General features: G+C 48.0%; 1 protein-coding gene across 1 annotated transcript in view; it reads left to right on the top strand.

Annotated features, from left to right (window-relative positions):
- Positions 1 to 22,039, top strand: part of LOC149461882 (uncharacterized) — a 154,411-nt gene that overhangs the window by 84,594 nt on the left and 47,778 nt on the right. Inside the window, exon 2 of the mRNA XM_089677730.1 lies at positions 427 to 1,628. Within this exon, the coding sequence (XP_089533856.1) occupies positions 427 to 1,628 (1,202 nt within the window). The remainder of the gene's footprint in view (positions 1 to 426; positions 1,629 to 22,039) is intronic.

Here is a 22,039-nt window from a genome sequence, read left to right as displayed (position 1 = left end):
CTCCCAGCTGGACATTTTATATCGGATGATGTGATTGGAGCACAGACTTTTACATGGTGATAATAATGTGATAACATCCTCCAACTTTGGACCCTTAAACAGAAAGTGATAATGAGGGAGGAGTCAATACCCCAATGATGTTGGGAAGATGGCGATGAGTGATAGAGGGGGTGGGGACCCTCGTCCTATAATCCCCTCATCACTGCCCCTCCTATAAAAGACAGTTCTGGTTGTGTCCTCACTCTCTGACTAAGGTCCATGAATAAAGAAATGACCTGGTAGGAGATCAGAGGAGCCATTTCCTAGTTCCCTTGAGGGTGGAATTGTAAGCTCCCCAGAGACCAAGCTGCCTGATGTGGGCGGAGTCCTGGTTTGGAGGAACCAATCAGCTCCTGTCTAGTAATCCTCTTTGTCTTTGTATTTTAGTCCATGGCCGGGAGATGAGGAAAACCTCCGAGGATTGTCTCACTTTGTCTCCAGACTGGAAAGTAGAAGATGAGGACATCACACAGTATAGTCCAGGAGAAAACCCGGCTCCCTCCAATGTCCATCCGGCACCACCCAGTGTAGATGGACCATCGGATTCCTCGTATCCTGAGGAACCTCAGACTGTGCGGGACCGGGCCGGCCATCCAACAGGGAAGAGGTTCTCCTGTACTGAGTGCGGGAAGAGGTTCTGTTCTAAATCTGGTCTTAATGTGCATGAAAGATCTCACACGGGGGAGAAGCCATATTCCTGTCCTGAGTGCGGGAAATGTTTTTCAGTGAAGTCCCATCTTTACAGACATCAGAGATCTCACACGGGTAAGAAGCCGTATTCCTGTCCTGAGTGTGGGAAATGTTTTTCACAGATGTCCAATCTTTACACACATCAGAGATCTCACACGGGGGAGAAGCTGTATTCCTGTCCAGAGTGTGGGAAATGTTTTTCACGGAAGTCCAGTCTTCACACACATCAGAGATATCACACGGGGGAGAAGCCATATTCTTGTCATGTGTGTGGGAAACGTTTTACACAGATATCCCATCTTTACACACATCAGAGATCTCATACGGGGGAGAAGCTGTATTCCTGTCCTGAGTGCGGGAAATGTTTTTCAGTGAAGTCCAGTCTTTACACACATCAGCGATCTCACACGGGGGAGAAGCCATATTCCTGTCCTGTGTGTGGGAAATGTTTTTCAAAGAAGACCAATCTTTCCAGACATCAGAAATCTCACATGGGGACAAAGCTATATTCCTGTTCTGAGTGCGGAAAATGTTTTTCATGGAAGTCCAATCTTTATACACATCAGAGATCTCACACAGGGAAAAAGCCGTATTCCTGTTCTGAGTGCGGGAAATGTTTTTCAGTGAAGTCCAGTCTTTACACACATCAGAGATCTCACACAGGGGAGAAGCCGTATTCCTGTCCAGAGTGCGGGAAATGTTTTTCACAGAAGTCCAATCTTTACACACATCAGAGATCTCATACGGGGGAGAAGCCATATTCTTGTACAGAGTGCAAGAAATGTTTTATAGACAAGTCTAGTCTTCACAAACATCAGAGATCTCACACGGGGGAGAAGCCATATTCCTGTCCTGAGTGTGGAAAATGTTTTTCACAGAAGTCCCATCTTTCCAAACATCAGAGATCTCACACGGGGGAGAAGCCACTTTCCTGTCCTGAGTGAGGGAAATGTTCCTCACTGAAGTCCTGTCTTCCTGTACATCAGGGGTCCCACACAACCCTGGAGGTGTATTAGTGCCTTGAGTGTGGGAAATGTCTTCTAGATGAATGTTGCTGGACATCCCAGCTCTCATGTGGGGAAGAAGCACACCCTGATATACACCTCAGATATACTCCATGGCTGATCTTCATCATGGAAGAAACAGTTGATAAGGAGATGAGAGGCCCCCAAAGACATGGATGAAGTGCAGTAAATGTCGGGGTGCAGAGTGGTCAGTAGATCCTGGAAATGAAGGACACAACTTCAGCCCTTCTTGGGTGTCGGAGTTGCGTTTCCTGATAATGATATAGCGGGTTACAGAGCTAGAAGCCGGGAGAGCCCAGATCTCGTTATCGGGGAACTTTACACAGACAACAAGAACTTCTGAAGTTGATGTCCTTCATTTCAAGGCTCTACAGAACAGTGGTGACCCCGAAGCGTCTCTCTGTCTTCAGTCCATCCTTCTCCCATCCCCCAACAGGAGGGAAGGAGAACTCCACCCCAAACTAGGGGGGAACTTTCCTCTCATTATTTCCCTTTGCTTCTGTGTGGGTTTGGGTGGTTGGAGGAGTGCGGCACGAGAGGGAACACAGCTTGTTGTTCTATGTCTACATATGGTGTCTGGGTAGAGGGGATCCACCGGAAAATATTTCTACTCTTTGATTTTGTGCAAATCGTTTCTGTTTTCACTTTGAAGGGCGATATTATGTGTGGTTTGTAAAAGGGATTGGCCCAATAGATACCACCCCACTTAGAGAATAGATTAACTAAAATGACCAGCAATCATTCAGCCATGTCACATGTTGGGATCTTTTCATACAGTGATTTCCTATGATCATTGGCTCCATCTAGTGGCCATAATGCGGTATTGAACTGTTTTTCCTGAATGAGGCATTTTGGAGTTGGAGCTGACGATTATAAAGAAGTCACTGAGTTTATTAAATACGGCAATAATTTGTCACGGCTGGACACATGCTTGTCACCTCCCCCAACATATTATTAGTGTGCTATGTGAGGGGCGGTGTCATACAAATACCGGAGATCACACCCCCCAACATATTATTAGTGTACTATGTGAGGGGCGGTGTCATACAAATACCGGAGATCACACCCCCCCAACATATTATTAGTGTGCTATGTGAGGGGCGGTGTCATACAAATACCGGAGATCACACCCCCAACATATTATTAGTGTACTATGTGAGGGGGGGTGTCATACAAATACTGGAGATCACACCCCCCCAACATATTATTAGTGTACTATGTGAGGGGCGGTGTCATACAAATACCGGAGATCAGACCCCCCAACATATTATTAGTGTACTATGTGAGGGGCGGTGTCATACAAATACCGGAGATCACACCCCCCAACATATTATTAGTGTGCTATGTGAGGGGCGGTGTCATACAAATACCGGAGATCACACCCCCAACATATTATTAGTGTACTATGTGAGGGGCGGTGTCATACAAATACCGGAGATCACCCCCCCAACATATTATTAGTGTGCTATGTGAGGGGCGGTGTCATACAAATACCGGAGATCACACCCCCCCAACATATTATTAGTGTGCTATGTGAGGGGCGGTGTCATACAAATACCGGAGATCACACCCCCAACATATTATTAGTGTACTATGTGAGGGGGGGTGTCATACAAATACTGGAGATCACTCTCATACATTTATGAGTTGAAGAACATAAATAAATAAAACCATATCATTAATCCAATCATTGATAGAAAACCCAAAATTCCTCATTTGGCCTTTAGATGGCGCTAAGTATCATAGTAATCAGCACCACCTAGTGTACAAGGGCAACATGTTTCATTTGAAATCAATGGGAAATATTCATCCCGCTCAGCAAATAGACTCCTAACATTCACCATTCCCCATTCACACAGGAGGAATGGACATGCACTTTCACCAGGTGAATGGTTCTACACATTCTATGAATAGACCCCCAAATGTCAGGAGACGTTTCTATAAAGACGGGAAGTATGGAGCAGAGAAATGAATAGACCTCCCAGCAATGTTATTACCAGGCTGCAGCTTACATTATTATTACATTACATTGAGTTTATATAGCGCCAAAGGGTTTGCTCAGCGCTGTACAATAGAAGGGGGGACAGTACATGAAACATTACAGCAGCTACGAACAGCACACGAGGGGTAAGAGGGCCCTACTCTTTCGAGCTTACAATCTGGGAGGGAGGGGGTAGTGGTACAGGAGGAAGTGGCTGTGGGGGATGGAGTGGTAGGAGGAATGAAGAACGGCTGTTAGGTGAGGGTGGAGTAGGCTTCCCTGAAGAGGTGGGTTTTCAGGGAGCGCCTGAAGGTGAGGAGGGAAGGTGACAGTCTGATGGATTGGGGTAGTGAGTTCCAGAGGATGGGGGAGGACCTGGAGAAGTCTTGCAGACGTGCGTGTGAGGAGGAGACCAGGGAGCAAGATAGAAGGAGGTCCTGTGAAGAGCGAAGGGTACGGGTAGGGTGGTACTTGGGAATCAGGTCGGTGAGGTAGTTAGGGGCAGTGTTGTGAATGGCTTTGTAGGTCAGAGTGAGTAGTTTGAATTTGATGCGTTGGGCGATAGGGAGCCAGTGGAGGGAGAGGCAGAGGGGGGTGGCAGAGGTGGAGCGGCTGGTGAGGTGGATGAGTCTGGCAGCTGAGTTCAGGATGGTCTGAAGCGGGGAGAGTTTGCACTGGGGTAGGCCGGTGAGGAGGGAGTTGCAGTAGTCAAGGCGTGAGATAATCAGGGAGTGCACAAGTAGTTTAGCGGTGTCTGGGGTAAGGAAGGTGCGTATTTTGGCGATATTGCGGAGGTGGAGCCTGCATGTGTTTGTGAGTGATTTGACATGAGGTTGGAAGGAGAGGTTAGAGTCCAGAATGACCCCAAGGACTTTGGCTTGCGGGGCGGGATTGATGGTGGTGATGTTAGTAGTGATGGATAGGATGGGGGGGGGGGCGCGGGCAGGAGGGAAGACGAGAAGCTCGGTTTTGGAGAGGTTGAGTTTGAGGAAATGGAGCGACATCCAGTCAGAGATGTCGTTTAGGAGGTGAGTGATGCGGGCGGAGAAAGTGGAGGTGAGGTGAGGGGTGGAGAGGTAAATTTGAGTGTCATCTGCATAGAGATGGTAGTTGAAGCCGTGGGAGTGTATGAGTTTGCCAAGGGAGGAGGTGTAGATGGAGAAGAGAAGGGGTCCAAGGACAGAGCCCTGGGGGACCCCAACAGAGAGGGGGAGGGAAGGGGAGGTGGCACCATTGTAGGAAACGCTGAAGGAGCGTCGGGATAGGTAAGAGGAGAACCAGGAGAGAGCGGTGTCTCTGACGCCAAGGGAGAATAGTTTATTAAGGAGGAGGGGGTGGTCAACTGTGTCGAAGGCCGCGGAGAGGTCTAGGAGGAGGAGGACAGAGTAGTCGCCTTTGGCTTTGGCGGTAAGTAGGTCATTGGTGATTTTGAGGAGGGCGGTTTCGGTGGAGTGTAGGGGACGGAAGCCGGACTGTAGTGGATCAAGGAGGTTGTTGTCAGTTAGGTGGGCGCTTAGGCGGTTGTAGACTAAGCGCTCCAGGAGTTTGGAAGTGAGTGGCAGCAGGGAGATGGGTCTGAGGTTGTTTGGGTCAGAGGGGTCCAGGGAGGGCTTTTTGAGTATGGGGGTGATGTGCGCATGCTTTAGGGGGAGGGGAATACGCCGGTAGAGAGGGAGAGATTGAAGATGTGGGTGAGGGAGCAGATGAGGGAAGAGGGGGGTGACTGGAGGAGTCGAGAGGGGATAGGGTCTAGGGGGCAGGTAGTGAGGCGGGCTTCAGAGAAGACCCTGGTGACTTCCTCAGTGGTAGCGGGGCTGAAGGAGTGCAGAGCTGGTGGGGTTACGGTAAGCGGGGTCTTGGGTGTGGAGGGGGGCAGTGCGGTTGCGAGGTCAGAGGAGGGAAGAGATGAGGGGGAGATAGGGGGGGGAGGCTAGGTGGGGAGGTAGATTGCGAGTTGACTATGTCCTGACGGATAGCATCAATTTTATTGTGGAAATGAGTGGCAATCTCGTGGGCGGTGAGTGAGGTACTGAGTGGAGGAGGGGGGGGAGAGAGCAGGGAGTTGAAGGTGGAGAAGAGTCGGCGAGGGCAGGTGGAGAGGGTGTTAATCAGGTTTACGAAGTAAGCCTGCTTGGCGGCGTGGAGGGAGGAGGTGTAAGTGAGGAAGGCAGATTTGTAGAGGGAGAATGAACGGGGGGACCTGGTTTTGCGCCATAGTCTCTCCAGCGCACGACTGCGACGTTTGAGGCATTTAGTGTGGTCGTTCTGCCATGGTTGGAGCGGTCTGGGTTTGATGTAGCGTGTGGTTAGGGGTGCCAGAGAGTCTAGGGTAGCTGATAGTGAGTCGTTGTACGTGTTAGTGGCTAGGTCAGGACATGACAGTGGAAGGATTCTGTCGTGTAGGCGGTCGGCAGCTGAGTGGAGGGGGGCCGGGTTCAGCTAGGGGGAGCTCTAATGTCACCCCAGCAGAGGGATCCCATCTAGCCCACATTAACCCTCTCACTGCCAGAGCTGTTTTTGCATGATTTTGCACACATGGGAAAATGCAGATTTTGGTCCTGAAGATGAGATAAACCCCCAAACATCTATTCTGTGACATCAGAGGCCCTGGAGAATAAAATGGTGGTGATTGTTAAGGTGTTCCCCGTACACAGATTCCCCTTCATATCCGCCTTTATTTCCTCCTTTCCCCCATTTTCTATGTTGGGATCTTTTCTACAATACTTTGTTATAATAATGGAACACGTTGTGTATTGTATTGTACACCAATAATAATGACTCCGCCCCCACATTCCAGACAAGGGATCTTCCTAACCAATCGGATTTCTGCCTTTACTATTTTCTGATTTTATGATTACAATCTTGTTAAAAGTAAAAATATAATAAAGAGTAGAAAAAAAAATTGTGTGTGTCGGTGTAACGATGAAACATTTCTCATAGGTGACTTCAAAAGCCTTTACAGGTCATCAGTTTACGGTTAATCATGAATAATGTCCCAGAGTGCAGGGCTCAGGAGACTATTATATACAGCCCTGCAAACTAAGTGTAGTGGTCAGGAGTATATGATTATTATTATACAGGATTTATATGGCACCAACAGTCTGCTCAGCGCTGTACAATATAAGGGGGGCGGTACAATTACAATACATTTCAGTACAGAAGGAATAGGAGGGCCCGGCTCATGGAGCTTACAATCTGAAGGAAGGGGGAGGGGATACAAAAGGTGATAGCTGTGGGGGATGATCTGGTGGAGGAGATTCAAGTACAGTTCTTAGGTGGGGGTGGGGTAGGCTTCCTTGAATAAGTGGGTTTTCAAAGATCGCCTAAAGGCAGACAGGGTGGGGACTGACCAGACATATTGTGGTAGGGAGTTCCAGAGGATGGGAGAGGCTCTGGAGAAGTCCTGGAGGCGAGCATGGGAGGAGGTGATGAGGGAGATAGAGAGGAGGATATCATGGGAGGTGCGGAGCTGGCGATTTGGTCAGTATCTGTGGATGAGGATGGTGATGTAGCTAGGGGCAGGATTGTGGATGGCTTTGTAAGTTGTGGTTAGTATTTTGAATTTTATATGTTGGGTTAGTGGAAGCCAGTGAAGGGATTGGCAGAGAGGGGCAGCAGTCACTGATCGGTTGGTGAGGTGTATGAGTCTAGCAGCAGTCGCTGATCCGTTGGTGAGGTGTATGAGTCTAGCAGCAGTCGCTGATCCGTTGGTGAGGTATATGACTCTAGCGGCAGTCACTGATCGGTTGGTAAGGTGTATGAGTCTAGCGGCAGTCTCTGATCGGTTGGTAAGGTGTATGAGTCTAGTGGCAGTCGCTGATCGGTTGGTAAGGTGTATGAGTCTAGTGGCAGTCGCTGATCGGTTGGTGAGGTGTATGAGTCTAGCGGCAGTCGCTGATCGGTTGGTAAGGTGTATGAATCTAGCAGCGTTCACTGATTGGTTGGTAAGGTGTATGAGTCTAGCGGCAGTCGCTGATCGGTTGGTAAGGTGTATGAGCCTAGCGGCAGTCGCTGATTGGTTGGTAAGGTGTATGAGTCTAGCAGCAGTCCCTGATCGGTTGGTGAGGTGTATGAGTCTAGCAGCAGTTGCTGATTGGTTGGTAAGGTGTATGAGTCTAGCAGCAGTTGTTGATCGAACGGTAAGATGAATAAGGAAAACATTAAACAAGAATGGAGTACATAGGAGGACACCACGGAGGAAGCCATTGCTGTCCAATAAGAAGATTGCAGCACGTTTGAAGTTTGCAAAAGAGCACCTGGATGTTCCACAGCACTACTGGCAGAATATACTGTGGACAGATGAAACCAAGATTGAGTTGTTTGGGAAGAACACACAACACTATGTGTGGAGGAAAAAAGGCACAGCACACCAACATCAAAACCTCATCCCCACTGTGAAACATGGCGGAGGGAGCATCATGGTTTGGGGCTGCTTTGCTGCCTCAGGGCCTGGACGGATTGTTGTCATTGATGGGAAAATGAATTCCAGAGTTTATCAAGACATTTTGCAGGAAAACGTACGACCATCTGTTCGCCAACTGAAGCTCCGCAGAGGATGGGTGATGCAACAGGACAATAACCCAAATCATACAAGTAATTCAACAAAACAATGGCTGCAACAGCACAGAATACGCCTTCTGGAGTGGCCCAGTCAGAGTCCTGACCTCAACCCGATGGAAATGCTGTGGCATGACCTTAAGAGAGCGATTCACACCAGACATCCCAAGAATATTGCTACACTGAAACAGTTTTGTGAAGAGGAGTGGTCCAAAATGACTCCAGATCGTTGTGCAGGTCTGATCTGCAACTACAGGAAACGTTTGGTTGAGGTTATTGCTGCCAACGGAGGGTCAACCAGTTATTAAGTCCAAAGGTTCACATACTTTTTCCTCCCTGCACTGTGAATGTTTACATGTTATGTGCAATTAAACCATGGCAACATCTAATGTTTGTGTAGTATTATGTTCAGCAGACTGTGTTCTTCTATTGTTGTGACTTAGATGACGTTCAGAGCACATTTTATGCCCAATTCATGCAAAACTCCACGTAGTCCCAAGGGGTTCACATACTTTTTCTTGCAACTGTATATACATGGAAAGTAGCACAGCAAAGAGATAACAAGGAGAAGTTAAAAGGTTAAGTTACTTGCCATGTTCAGCCTTAAGGTAAGCAGATCTAAGTTGCAGAGCGAAGGGTCTTTGATCTCCTGCTGTTACAATGTTAAAATTAGGAGATCTCTTTAGCTTTTTTTTTTAGGCCTGTTAGCCTGAGTTTTTAAAAGTCCCCCAGCAGGGGAAATGGCTCTGAGTAACTGACCAATACGCTGTTTAGGGAGGGGTCAGTCGAGCGAACTCTGAATTAGAACCAACATCTGTCATAATCCATGATATGAAACGGAAAACCAGATCTGTTAAAAATGTTATCTTGTTTGTGCTTCTGGGGAATGCCTTGAACTCTTGAGAAGGTTCTGCCATCCATTCCTGAGGTGTGAAATCAAACAGGTCCCTTGGACAGAGAGTCTGCTGTTTCTATGGGGGGGCTTTGTAGTGCTGGACCCCCTGCTGCTCCAGTCTGCCAGCAACTTTTAACACTTACACATCTGTCCCTGTGCCTCTCAGGAAGGGAGGAGATAAGGAATAAAGGATTGAGGAATACTTCTAATAAAACAGGGGAACTCCACGTCCATCTCTGATGAGCAAGTTTGCTACAATGCCATTTGGACTTTGCAACGTTTCAGCATTTTATCAACAATGTTTTTCGTGATCTGTTGGACCAATTTGTGATTGCCTATCTGGATGGTATCCTTATCTCTTACGATAATTGGGAGGAGCACCGCACACATGTTTGCACAGTTTTTGAAAGATTAAGGAAAAATAGACTTTACATTAAATTGGAGAAATGTGAGTTCCAGTTCTTAGGCTATATCATTTCTCCAGAGGGCGTGAGCATGGATCCCGAGAAAATCAAAGCAGTGGTAGATTGGTCAGCACCTGGAAATGTTAAGGAAATTCAACGTTTCGGCAGGTTTGCCAACTTTTACAGAAAATTTATAAGAAACTTTTCTAGAGTGATAGCTCCAATCACACAGCTTACAAAGAAAGGGGTACCCTTCATGTGGACCTCTGAGGCACAAGCTGCGTTTGAAAAACTGAAAACTCTTTTCACTTCTGCACCAATCTTGGTACATCCCGATCCTGAACTACCCTTTATAGTGGAAGTGGATGCCTCCAATTCTGCCGTGGGAGCGATCCTGTCTCAGTGAAGTGGTGAAAAAATGCAGCTTCATCCTTGTGCCTTCTTCTCCCGTTTGATGTCCTCAGCCGAAAGAAATTACGACATTGGGAATAAAGAGTTACTGGCAATTAAGGAAGCCTTTTCTGAATGGAGGCATCTGCTAGAAGGGGCTAATCATCCTGTAACTGTTCTCACTGACCATAAAAATCTGGAATTTATTTGTTCGGCCAAGAGATTGTCTTCTAGACAAGCTCGCTGGTCTCTATTCTTTTTCAGATTTAATTTTATTATATCATATCGACCGGGATCGAGGAATGGTAAGGCTGATGCCTTATCAAGGATGCTGTCCAAGCCTCCCCTGGAGGGCAACTCCGAATGTTCTATCCTAACACAAAAGAACTTCCTAGGGGCCACAAGTGCAAAGACATTCTTGAGTCTTCTCAAAGAGGGGTATGAGAATGACCCACTTCTCAATGATCCTCCTAGGGACATGAACCTGGTGTACAAGAATGGCTTTTGGATTCAAGGACATCATCTTTATGTACCTGAGTCTGTTCGGGTGGAAGCTCTCAAGTTGGTTCATGATTCCAAACTTGCTGGGCATTTTGGAGTTACTAAGACCTGAAGAACTGTTGTCACGTTCCTTTTGGTGGCCGGGGTACAAGAAGGATGTCAAACGCTATGTGGCCTCATGCTTGACCTTTGCACACAATAAAACTCCCCGAGCCTCTCCTTTGGGGTTGCTTCAGCCACTCCCTGTTCCATCGAGACCATGGGGGTCTATTTCTATGGATTTTGTGGTAGATCTACCTCCCTCAAAAGAAATGACCACCATTTTGGTGGTGGTTGACCGTCTCACAAAGATGGCCCATTTTGTTCCAGTGAAGGGGGTGCCCACTGCTGAACAGACTGCAGAACTAATGGTTCGAGAAGTATTTAAACTGCATGGAATCCCTGATGATGTAGTGTCTGACAGAGGTTTGCAGTTTACTTCGAAATTATGGAAAAGCTTTTGCTCAGCCTTGAGTGTTACAATCAATCTGTCCTCTGCTTTTCATCCCCAGTCTAATGGTCAGACTGAGAGAACTAATCAAACAATGGAGCAGTATCTTCGATGCTTTGTCACTTATCTTCAGGATGACTGGGTGGACTGTCTTCCCACTGCAGAGTTTGCATACAACAATTCTAAACATAGTTCCACCTCTCAAAGTCCCTTTTTACTTAAACACCGGTTACCATCCAGTTCTTATTCCTGATCTCCCTATCACAACTCCAATTCCTGCTGTTACCAACAGACTAACTACATTGCAGGAGATTCAGGAGAAATTGATTGAGACTTTGAGGGAAGCTCAGGAATATTACAAAAAGACGGCTGACAGACACCGGAGAGAACTTCCGTTTCATGTGGGTGACAAAGTTTGGTTATCAACAAAGAAATTGAAGGTACATGTGCCATCTGCTAAGCTGGGTCAAAAGTTTGTGGGTCCTTTTCAGATTTCTGCTCAGATCAACCCAGTCACCTTTCGCTTAAAACTTCCCGACAGTATGAAGATTCACCCGGTTTTTCATGTATCGCTTTTCAAACCATTTCACGACAATCCTTTTCTCTGGAAGAATTCTTCTACCTCCTCCACCTGTTGAGGTACAGGGTGAAGAAGAATATGTGGTGGAGAAGATTCTTGATTCTAGGTGGTTTAGAGGAAAGTTGCAATATCTTGTCCAATGGGAAGGATATGGGCAAAAGGAAAATTCTTGGGAGCCTGAGGAAAATGTTTATGCTCCTAGACTAACAAGAGAATTCCACCAGAGGTTTCCACACAAGCCTGGTCCTAAGACGTCCAGGGGATGTCCTGTGAGTTGGGGAGTACTGTCAGAGCCTGGAATCGAACCTGGGCCTTCTGCAGTGAGAGACAATGTTTCTTCTCACTGAGCCACCTGGAATTCTGGACAGCTCCCTTGACAATTCTTTGGATGATCCTGCCTTGGCCCTGTTTTCTCTTGAACCTTGAACTCCTTGCTCCTCCCATGAACTTCCTATATAAGCCATTCCTCTGCACTTCCTCTTTCTCCGCTTCTTTTTTGATCCCTGAACTGTTTGATCCGCTTTTGGTTCCCAGCCTATTCATTCCCTGGTGGGGTGATCCTGAGATCTGCGACCTGGCATTCACACGCAGCCAAATCCATCTCCACCATTAGGAGCTCTGGGGAAGACCGGTGGATGCTTAGACCCCGCACCTCAGGTGAGCCTCTGTCATGCCCAGGGTGGGCCGCTGGTGTACCAATCCTGCTGGTTTCAGGTAAGCCTTACAACTGCTGTAGCAACTGGTCTCTGAACCTGACCCAGACCGTGGCAGGTTCATTGGTAACATCAATCAAGGTTTCTTTGTGACCTCAGTCAAGGTTCCTTAGTGACTTCAATCAATCAAGGTTTCTTGGTGACCTCAATCAAGGTTCCTTGGTTATTTCAATCAATCAAGGTTCCTTGGTGACATCAATCAATCTATCAAGGTTCTTTGGTGAACTCAGATGATCTTGATCAGCTATCCTGATCAGTGTTTTCTCAGCACTAGCTTTTGAGGCCAGACCCTCCTGGACTGTACATGTGAGACTAGCCTGGAATGTAACCATTGGGCACTGGGCTTTTCATTCTGGTGCTCTCCAGGCCAGGGTGTACTGTTTTAGTTAGCTAAGGAGTGCTTTCGGGTCCAGAGTTGTGCTGCGATCACAGGTCTGATCCTGTCTTTGAAGAATAACTTAGTGAGCAGAGCCAGTTGTGATAAAGCACTGGGAGCTACCTCATTGATGGCCACCATTTTTAAATTTCCCACCACTAAGAGTTAAGGATGAGGAATCAAGTGCTGATGGCATTCACTGGGTGGAGCTCTGACTTCTCTTTCTCTCTATTCAACTTGGAGGAAGCATCATTCTGCCGTTGCTCTTGAAGCATCACATGGATCTCCCTGCCTACAATGACTTGGTCACCCCCGGCCACCTGAAACCCTCAGCCCAAGCTGCCTGGGTTTATGAGACTTAAAACCTTGCCTCACATTGGGCCTAGTTGAATTACCACTGTGCAAACACACCATGTCTTCACTAAGACAGCCAGGACTGTACCACTGCCAAGGATGAACACGGCTTATAGTCCTAGAGTGCTTCCTTCCCAGAAGGAATTGTCACCTGTAATTCAGAACCTTGGACCCCTATTGTCACTGGATCATCTTTATTGAAGTCTACCAAAGCTCTCTCGTGTGTGGCCAAGGTATCCCCCATGTCCACAGGGACCTCAGTCTCCCCTTTGGACTTTCTGGCTGTTTTTGCTCAGATATCGGTGCACTCTACCCTCAAAGGCTCTAAATGGTCCCCTGCAGATTATGTCTGTGATTGGCCTTAAACTTCTATTCATGTTGGCCATGTTGACCTTGTCACTGTATCTGAGAATTCCAACAGTCTACCTCTGGTTGGGGTCATTGCAGTCTCCTGAAGTGGACACAGATTTAACGTGGTTGTTTCAAACCTTATAGATGTACTACCCGTCATCTGGAGAATCAGCCTTTTGTTCCAGGCCTTGGGTTTTTTAAAGGTCACTGTTGGGCAAGGTTGCTCATTTCCTTTAGGGCAGGGGTGTCAAACTGGCGGCCCTCCAGCTGTTGCAAAACTGCAAGTCCCATCATGCCTCTGCCTTTGGGAGTCATGCTTGTAACTGTCAATCTTGCAATGTCTCATGAGACTTGAAGTTTGGCAACAGTTGGAGGGTCATCAGTTTGACACCTGTGCTTTAGGGTTCTAAATCCTCCCATTATAAGTCAGGATCATTCTCCCTCCCTCATCTTTCAGGGTGTGTAGGGTGCCAAGGGATTACGCTCATAAGTTAGACTCCCTTTTTCAATTGTAACTCAGTCCTTGTCATCAATCCCTCATGCCTGGGAGCCTGAACTTGGGGCAAAACATGAAAAATGGTCTCTCTAGACTAAGTACTTCTAGATATTACCTGTCTCCCTTTTTGTATGAAAGGGGTATTTCTTCCCTTCACCATGAAAGTCTTGGGGCTCCAATCTGTTTCCTGAGAACAGTTCCCGTCTCATCAAGCATCCTCTCCATGACTTGGTACTCTGACCTGAGCTCCACTGGAAATCCCTCACATGTTGAAGAGTCTTCCACTATGGAAAGGTCTGGGAGTTTTCCCTGTGGCAGGCCTAGTGGCCTAGTCCCTATGCTGTACTGCACTGAGAGTGTTACGTTTCACTATGCTGTCCTCTTCGGAGATAAGAATTTGCCATCTGGTTCTCTTCTGATTCAGTACCTGAAAGCTGTTGATTTCCCACCTGGCAGGAAGATTTAATTGCTGGATGGCCCTGTGCTCTCCACATTGTCAGCAAGAAGATCATGCTTGGGTCCTGCTGCTAATTCACCCAGCAGGTAGGGAGTCTGCCTGGAGACCTTTGTGGGACCTGGTCACTGGAGGGTAAGTTCTCATTTGATGACCGATGTGCAGTTCCTCCAGACTCCTTCCCTTGATCCTGTTCCTAATCAGGTAGACAATCTAGGATCCCTTCCCCCCATTCCCCTCTCCTCAGCTGAGGATGCTTTGTTGGACCATGTTCTGTGATTAGATGTAGGCAGTTTTGCTTAGAGGCACCGATGGGTGTTTAGGCACATGGGTCCCTGTGCATCCTTATGACCTGCTGGTGTTTTGTGCACCATATGGGTTGCACCATATTTCTTCTCTCTGCTTACCCCTGTGGAGGTGTCTTGGCACTTTTTCCTCTTCTAGTCAAACCCTTAGCTACTCTTAGGGTTCTTTCCTACCAGCCTTCAAGAGCTGCCTGGCTGTCTGATATGAAGGATGGGACATTCTGTGTAGTCTGACTCTCTCTCTTTTATATGAAGGACGGGACATTCTGGGTAGTCTGTCTCACTCTGACAGGAAGGATGGGAGATTCTGTGTAGTCTGTCTTGGTCTCTGATATGAAGGATGGGACATTCTGGGTAGTCTGTCTCGGTCTCTGATATGAAGAATGGGACATTCTGGGTAGTCTGTCTCTCTCTGATATGAAGGACGGGACATTCTGGGTAGTCTGTCTCTCTCTGATAGGAAGGACGGGACGTTCTGGGTAGTCTGTCTCTCTCTGATATGAAGGACGGGACATTCTGGGTAGTCTGTCTCTCTCTGATAGGAAGGATGGGAGCAGGAGCGGACTGACAACTCATGGGGCCTCCGGGCAATAGGGGATCATGGGGCCCCTGTGCCCTTGCCCAAACTAAAAAAAGCCTATGAAAAAGGTACCAGGGGCATCTCATGGGGCCCCCTACTGATCCTGGGCCCTCGGGCAGTGCCTGAGTTTCCAAATGGTCAGTCCGCCCCTGGATGGGAGATTCTGGGTAGTCTGTCTTGATCTCTGATATGAAGGACGGGACATTCTGGGTAGTCTGTCTCTCTCTGATATGAAGGATGGGTCATTCTGGGTAGTCTGTCTCTCTCTGATATGAAGGATGGGACATTCTGGGTAGTCTGTCTCTCTCTGATATGAAGGATGGGACATTCTGGGTAGTCTCTCTCTCTCTCTCTCTCTCTCTCTCTCTCTCATATGAAGGACGGGACATTCTGGGTAGTCTGTCTCTCTCCGATATGAAGGATGGGACATTCTGGGGCTGCAGTTCCTCTGAACTCCACAAGATGGTGATCTCATTTCTACTACCCAGACAGGACTTCTCTATGGAATACAGACAGGAAGTGATGTCGGGTACTGATAGGAAGTGATGTCAGGAACAGACAGGAAGTGATCTGGAATAAAGAGAAGAAGTTCTGTGCAGTCTGAAGGAGATCGGAGAGGTTGCTTGACATGGCAGTAGAGGAGGTAATTATTATTATACAGGATTTATGGTGCTAACAGTTTGCTCAGCGCTTTACAATATAACGGGAGACAATACAGCAACAATACAGATCAATACAAGAGAGTTAGGAGGGCCTGATCCTGGGAGCTTACAATCTAGGAGGGAGGGGCTAGTAGTACAAAATGTTGTAACTGTGTGGGATGGACTGGTAGGAGGAGTAGAAGATTCCATTATTAGCTGAGGGCAGGATAGGCTTCCCTGAAGAGATAGGTTTTCAGAGATCGCCTAAAAGTGAGCAGAGTAGGTGATAGTCTGATAGATTGGGGTAGAGAGTTCCAGAGGATGGGGGAAGCTCTGGACAAGTCCTGGAGATGAGCATGGGAGGAGGAGACAAGGGAGCTAGAGAGTAGGAGATCTTGCGAGGAGCTGAGAGGATGGTTTGGGTGATATTTAGAGATGAGATCGGTGATGTAATTTGGGGCGGAGTTATAAATGGCTTTATATGTTATTGTTAATGTTTTGAATTCTATCCATTGGGCAATGGGAAGCCAGTGGAGGGATTGGCAGAGAGGGGTGGAGGCCAGTGGAGGGATTGGCAGAGAGGGGTGGAGGACACTGAGTGGAGGTCAGCGGAGGGATTGGCTGAGAGGGGTGGCAGATATGGAGCAGTTAGTAAGGTGGATGAGTCTGCAGCAGCATTCATAATAGACTGAAGAGGGGATAGCCTGTGATGAGTTGGCCAATGAGGAGGGAGTTACAATAGTCAAGGTGAGAGATAACCAGGGAGTGAATAAGTTGCTTAGTAGTTTCTGAGGTTAAGAACCACCATATCTTGGAGATGTTGTGGAGGTTGGAGGTGTTGCGGAGGTGAAGTCTACAAGATTTGGACAGTGATTGGATTTGGGACTGAAAGGACAGATGGGAGTCTAGGATTACACCTCGTACCCTGGCATGAGGGGAGGGACTGATGATTGTGTTATTGATATTGATGGAGAAGTCGGGGGGGGGGGGGGGTCACGGGCTGGAGGGAATACTAAGAGCTCAGTTTTGGAAAGATTGAGTTTGAGGAAGTGGAGTGATATCCATGATGATATGTCACTTAGTAGGTTAGTAATGCGAGAGGAGACTGAAGGGGTGAGGTGAGGAGGAGACTGAAGGGGTGAGGTGAGGAGGAGACTGAAGGGGTGAGGTGAGGAGGAGACTGAAGGGGTGAGGTGAGGGGTAGAAAGATAGATTTGTGTGTCATCAGTATAGAGATGGTACTTAAAGCCATGGGAGTTTATCAAGTGACCAAGGGAGGAGGTGTAGATGGAGAAGAGAAGGGGTCCAAGGACAGAACCTTGAGGGACCCCTACAGAGAGAGGGAGTGAAGCGGAAGAGGCAGAGTTACTGGTAACACTGAAGGAGCGCTGCGATAGGTAGGAGGAGAACCAGGAGAGAGCAGAGTCTCGGAGGCCAAGAGAGTGTAGTTTTTTGAGGAGGAGAGGATGGTCAACCGTATCAAAAGCCGCAGAGAGGTTAAGTAGTAAGAGTAGTGGCCATTGGCTGGGATGAGTACGGAGTAGTGGCCATTGGCTGGGATGAGTACGGAGTAGTGGCCATTGGCTGGGATGAGTACAGAGTAGTGGCCATTGGCTGGGATGAGTACGGAGTAGTGGCCATTGGTTGGGATGAGTACGGAGTAGTGGCCATTGTTTGGGATGAGTACGAAGTAGTGGCCATTGTTTGGGATGAGTAGTGGCCATTGTTTGGGATGAGTAGTGGCCATTGTTTGGGATGAGTACGGAGTAGTGGCCATTGTTTGGGATGAGTACGGAGTAGTGGCCGTTGTTTGGGATGAGTACGGAGTAGTGGCCGTTGTTTGGGATGAATACGGAGTAGTGGCCATTGGTTGGGATTAGTATAGAGTAGTGGCCATTGGTTTTAGCAGTTAGTAGATCATTAGTGAGGTTTAGTAGGGCAGTTTCAGTGGAGTGTAGTGAGCGAAAGCCAGACTGTAAAGGGTGAAGAAGGTTGTTGTCAGTGAGGTGGGAGCTCAGGCGATTGTAGACTAAGCGTTCTAGGAGTTTAGAGGTAAATGGCAGCAGGGAGATGGGTCTTAAGTTGTTCAGGTTGGTGGGGTCCAGGGAGGGCTTGTTAAGTATGGGAGTGATGTGTGCATGCTTTAGAGGGGAGGGGAAGGCACCAGTAGAGAGGGAAAGATTGAAAATGTGAGTGAGGGAGCATAGGATGAAAGAAGAGGGTGAGCACAGTAGTTGTGAGGGGACAGGATCCAGGGGGCAGGTGGTGAGACAGACTTCTGAGAAAACCTTAGTGACCTCTTCAGTAGTAGCGAGGTCAAAAGAGGAAAGTGTTGAGGGAGGTTTAGTATAAGGTATGCTAAGTGGGATGGATGTCTGTGCAGTGGTGATGTCCCTACAAATTGCATCAATCTTATTTTTGAAATTATTTGCAATCTCGTGAGCAGTGAGTGAGGTACTGGGTGGAGGTGGAGAAAGTAGAGAGTTAAAAGTAGAGAAGAGACAACGAGGACTGGATGACAAGGTATTGATGAGAGTGACAGTCGTCTTGTTTGGCAGCATGGAGGGAGGAATTGTATGTGAAGAAAGCAGATTTATATCAGGTGAATGCTTGCTGGGATTTGGTTTTATGTCACAATCGCTCCAACGCACGACTATGTCGTTTAAGATGTCTGGTGTGGTCAGTCTGCCACAGATGTAACAGTCGGGGCCTGATGCTTCGTGTTGTTAGAGGAGCAAGTGAGTCCAGTGTGGATGATAGTGAACTGTTGTAGACAGCAGTGGCCAGGTCAGGGCAGGACAGGGGAGAGATTCTGTCATAGAGTTGGTCAGTTGCAGAGTGGAAAGGAGCCGGGTTCAAGTTGTGAAGGTTTCTGCGGGTAATTGTTTGCTGCTTGGAGGGATAGGTGTTTGAAGATGAGGAGACTGTGAAGGTGATGAGATTGTGATCAGAGAGAGGAAAGGGGGTGTTTGTGAGGTTGTAGGGAGTGCAAAGATGGGAGAAAACAAGGTCTAATGTATTCCCATCAGAGTGAGTGGAGGACGGTATACATTGTACTAATGCAAAAGATGAGGTTATGTTGAAGAGTTGGGATGTAGCCGGGTTGTTCACATTAACAGGGATGGTAAAATCTCAGAGAATGATAGCGGGTATTTCAGAGGAGAGAAAGTAGGGTGTCCAGGCGGAGAAATCATCAAGAAAGCGGGACACGGGTCCAGGAGGCCAATAGATCACTGCAATCCTCAGAGAAATGGGAGAAAACAGCCGGATGCAGTGAGTCTCGAAAGAAGAGAAGGATAGAGAGGGAGGGTTAGGGAGGACTTGAAAGGTGCTCAGTGGGGATAGAAGTAAACCAACCCCACCACCTTTCTGACTACTGGGTCTGGGTGAGTGGGTCCAGAGGAGGCCTCCATAGGGAAGTGCTGCGGTGGAAGTGTTTTGCCTCAAAACAAAGTGTTTTTAACACTACTACAATCGCTCACTAATACACGGATTAGGTTTAATAAATATTAAAGCAAAACATGATTTATTGAATAAGTTCTGTTAGTATAATAACATAAGAATTGTCAGAATTGCAAATCATATTTAGATCATATTATAGCAAGAATAAAGCATCAATACATCACCGGATATTGTAGCATCACCCACTGCCCAGTGACTGGGGGACTCCAACAGTCAGCAAAGGGGAATCCGGGAAATCACCGCAAGGCACGTCTGCCGCATCTTCAATGAGTCCCAAATTCCCCTAGAATCCCCCGTCTTTTATATACATAGTTTGGAATGACTTTATCTACTGCCATGCGCAGTATCTCCTGGTTATATAACGTCATGTATGATTCTGCGGAGTAGTTAGAGTCAACACGTGATCGGCTGTGCCATCACGCGTAGTTACCTATTTTGATGGAATGCACATCTGGTGAATATCAGCCACATCTCTGGTTTCAACTGGTTTTAACTGGTTTAATGTACACTTCCAACATGTTATTTTGAACTCCAGTTACCCATCTAATGGTTATAATCCTTAGCATTATGACAGTTGAGTGTCAATCACTTCTCATCCATACATCCTATACACTCATGTCACATATGTATCACAGGAAGCAGAATCTGCTGCTTGGAGTCAGGTTTCTGTAATTGCTAGTAGGTTAAGGGAGCGGGAGACAAAAAGGTCATGGACAGAGGTGAGATTATTACAGAGCGGGCATTCCAGAGTGCACATGAAAAAGGGAGGGTGGTTTTTGGGAGCACGGGGACTCCTATTAAATTGAGGGGATTGCAGCTATTCCTGGATGAAAGAGGATGCCTGGTGGGGGGGTGAAATACTGGAGGACCAGGGTTTGGGGAGATATCCCCAGAGGTTAGGAGAAGGAGGGTGCCTGGTGTGGGGCTGAGATACTGGAGGACCAGGGTTTGGGGAGATATCCCCAGATGTTAGGAGAAGGAGGGTGCAGAAAGTAAGATGGGAGCGGGATGTACACGAGCGCACATGTCTTCCAGTCCTGGTGTTTGGGTCAGCAGGGGAGTGAAGTATCAGCAGGAGGTGATGAGAGCAGTAGTAGGGAGATGGTAGCAGTGAGGGGGAGATGTACAAGTCCTGGGGTAGAGCAGAGGGGTAAAGAAGTGAGATTTTGAGAACGCAGGAAAGTAATATGAAAGGAGGAGTAGAGGGGACATATTAAAGGTACACGGAGTGGGACTCAGACTTGTAGGAGATGTTTCCCGGGGTGTTTGCTTGCAGTCTGTCCAGCATGCAGGAGAGTTTCTTGTATCTTCCTGCTGCTTGAGTTCTGCTTTAGTTCAACTGCTTCTTAGCACTCCATCAACGCAGCACTCACTCAAAAGCAGCACCCCATCAGTGACTGTGCCCCCCCCCATCAGTGATCTCCCCCCATAAGCTGTTCTAAATTTCTAGGGAGATGGCCAAATGAGCACTCATCTCCGCCCCAATTAGGAACTGATAAGGATCACATGAATGGGGGGGATGATTCTAAAGCACAGACCAGGCAGAGACTACAATCATAAAATGGTAATAAGATGTTATGTTCTATTTACACCCAGTAACCCCCCGTCATGTCCGTCCTCTTCCTCCATAGTCATGTCCGTCCTCTTTGTCAAGGTCCTACCTTTCCTCAGGGCTTGTGCTTCTCCATGTGCTGGCATCCATCTTAGGTGTCTGCAAAGCATTGTGGGATCCTTTATGCTTTCAGCCCTCTGCGGCTCCTCCTCCAGGAGGTGGCGGCTTATCACATATAAGTCTGCTGTTTGTAGCTGTCCATTGCATTTGTGTCCTGTCTTTTGCATAGCAGCAAGCTCGTTTTGTTTCTCATTGCTCTCCTGGATAACAACTCGGCTTTGGCAAGACTCCTTCCTGGCTTCTGACCCCGGCTCTGGTGACCATCCTTCCTGGCTTCTGATCCCGGCTCTGGCGATCATTCTTCCTGGCTTCTGACCCCGGCTCTGGCGACCATTCTTCCTGGCTTCTGACCCCGGCTCTGGCGACCATCCTTCCTGGCTTCTGACCCCGGCTCTGGCGACCATCCTTCCTGGCTTCTGACCCCGGCTCTGGCGACCATCCTTCCTGGCTTCTGACCCCGGCTCTGGCGACCATCCTTCCTGGCTTCTGACCCCGGCTCTGGCGACCATCCTTCCTGGCTTCTGACCCCGGCTCTGGCGACCATCCTTCCTGGCTTCTGACCCCGGCTCTGGCGACCATCCTTCCTGGCTTCTGACCCCGGCTCTGGCGACCATCCTTCCTGGCTACTGTCCTATCAAGTCATCCGCTGTTGCTGTTGGACTTGCATAGACTCTGTCTTGTTTTTGTATAATAAACCTACCTTTAATTGCACTTCCTTGTGTCTGGCTCCTCGCTCCCTGACACTGCACAAATGCCATGAATCCTGACGGTGCAGGTACGCCCTCGCTCCCTATGTTGGTTGCCAGACTTGATCAGCAGGATCTCTTGTTGGATCAATTCGCTCAGGCTTTGCAGACGCTGCTTGCACGCACAGCGCACCTTACTCCTGGTGCTATTAGGCCGGTTGTCACTCCTGTGGTCACTCCCGCTGTTGCTCCGGTTGTTGCGCCTACCTCCGCACCTGTGGTGCCCAGAGGTATGACTGGTTCAGCCCCCCTTCCACATCGCTTTGGGGATGAGCCGAGTCAGTGTCGGGGTTTCCTTATCCAAGTGTGCATATATTTTGAATTGATACCCCACGTT

The sequence above is a fragment of the Staurois parvus genome, unplaced genomic scaffold, assembly GCF_062004578.1.
Source record: "Staurois parvus isolate SC_StPar_1 unplaced genomic scaffold, SC_StPar_1.0 ptg000191l, whole genome shotgun sequence".
In the NCBI taxonomy this organism is placed as follows: Eukaryota; Metazoa; Chordata; class Amphibia; order Anura; family Ranidae; genus Staurois; species Staurois parvus.
This window is presented reverse-complemented; position numbering and strand designations above follow the sequence as displayed.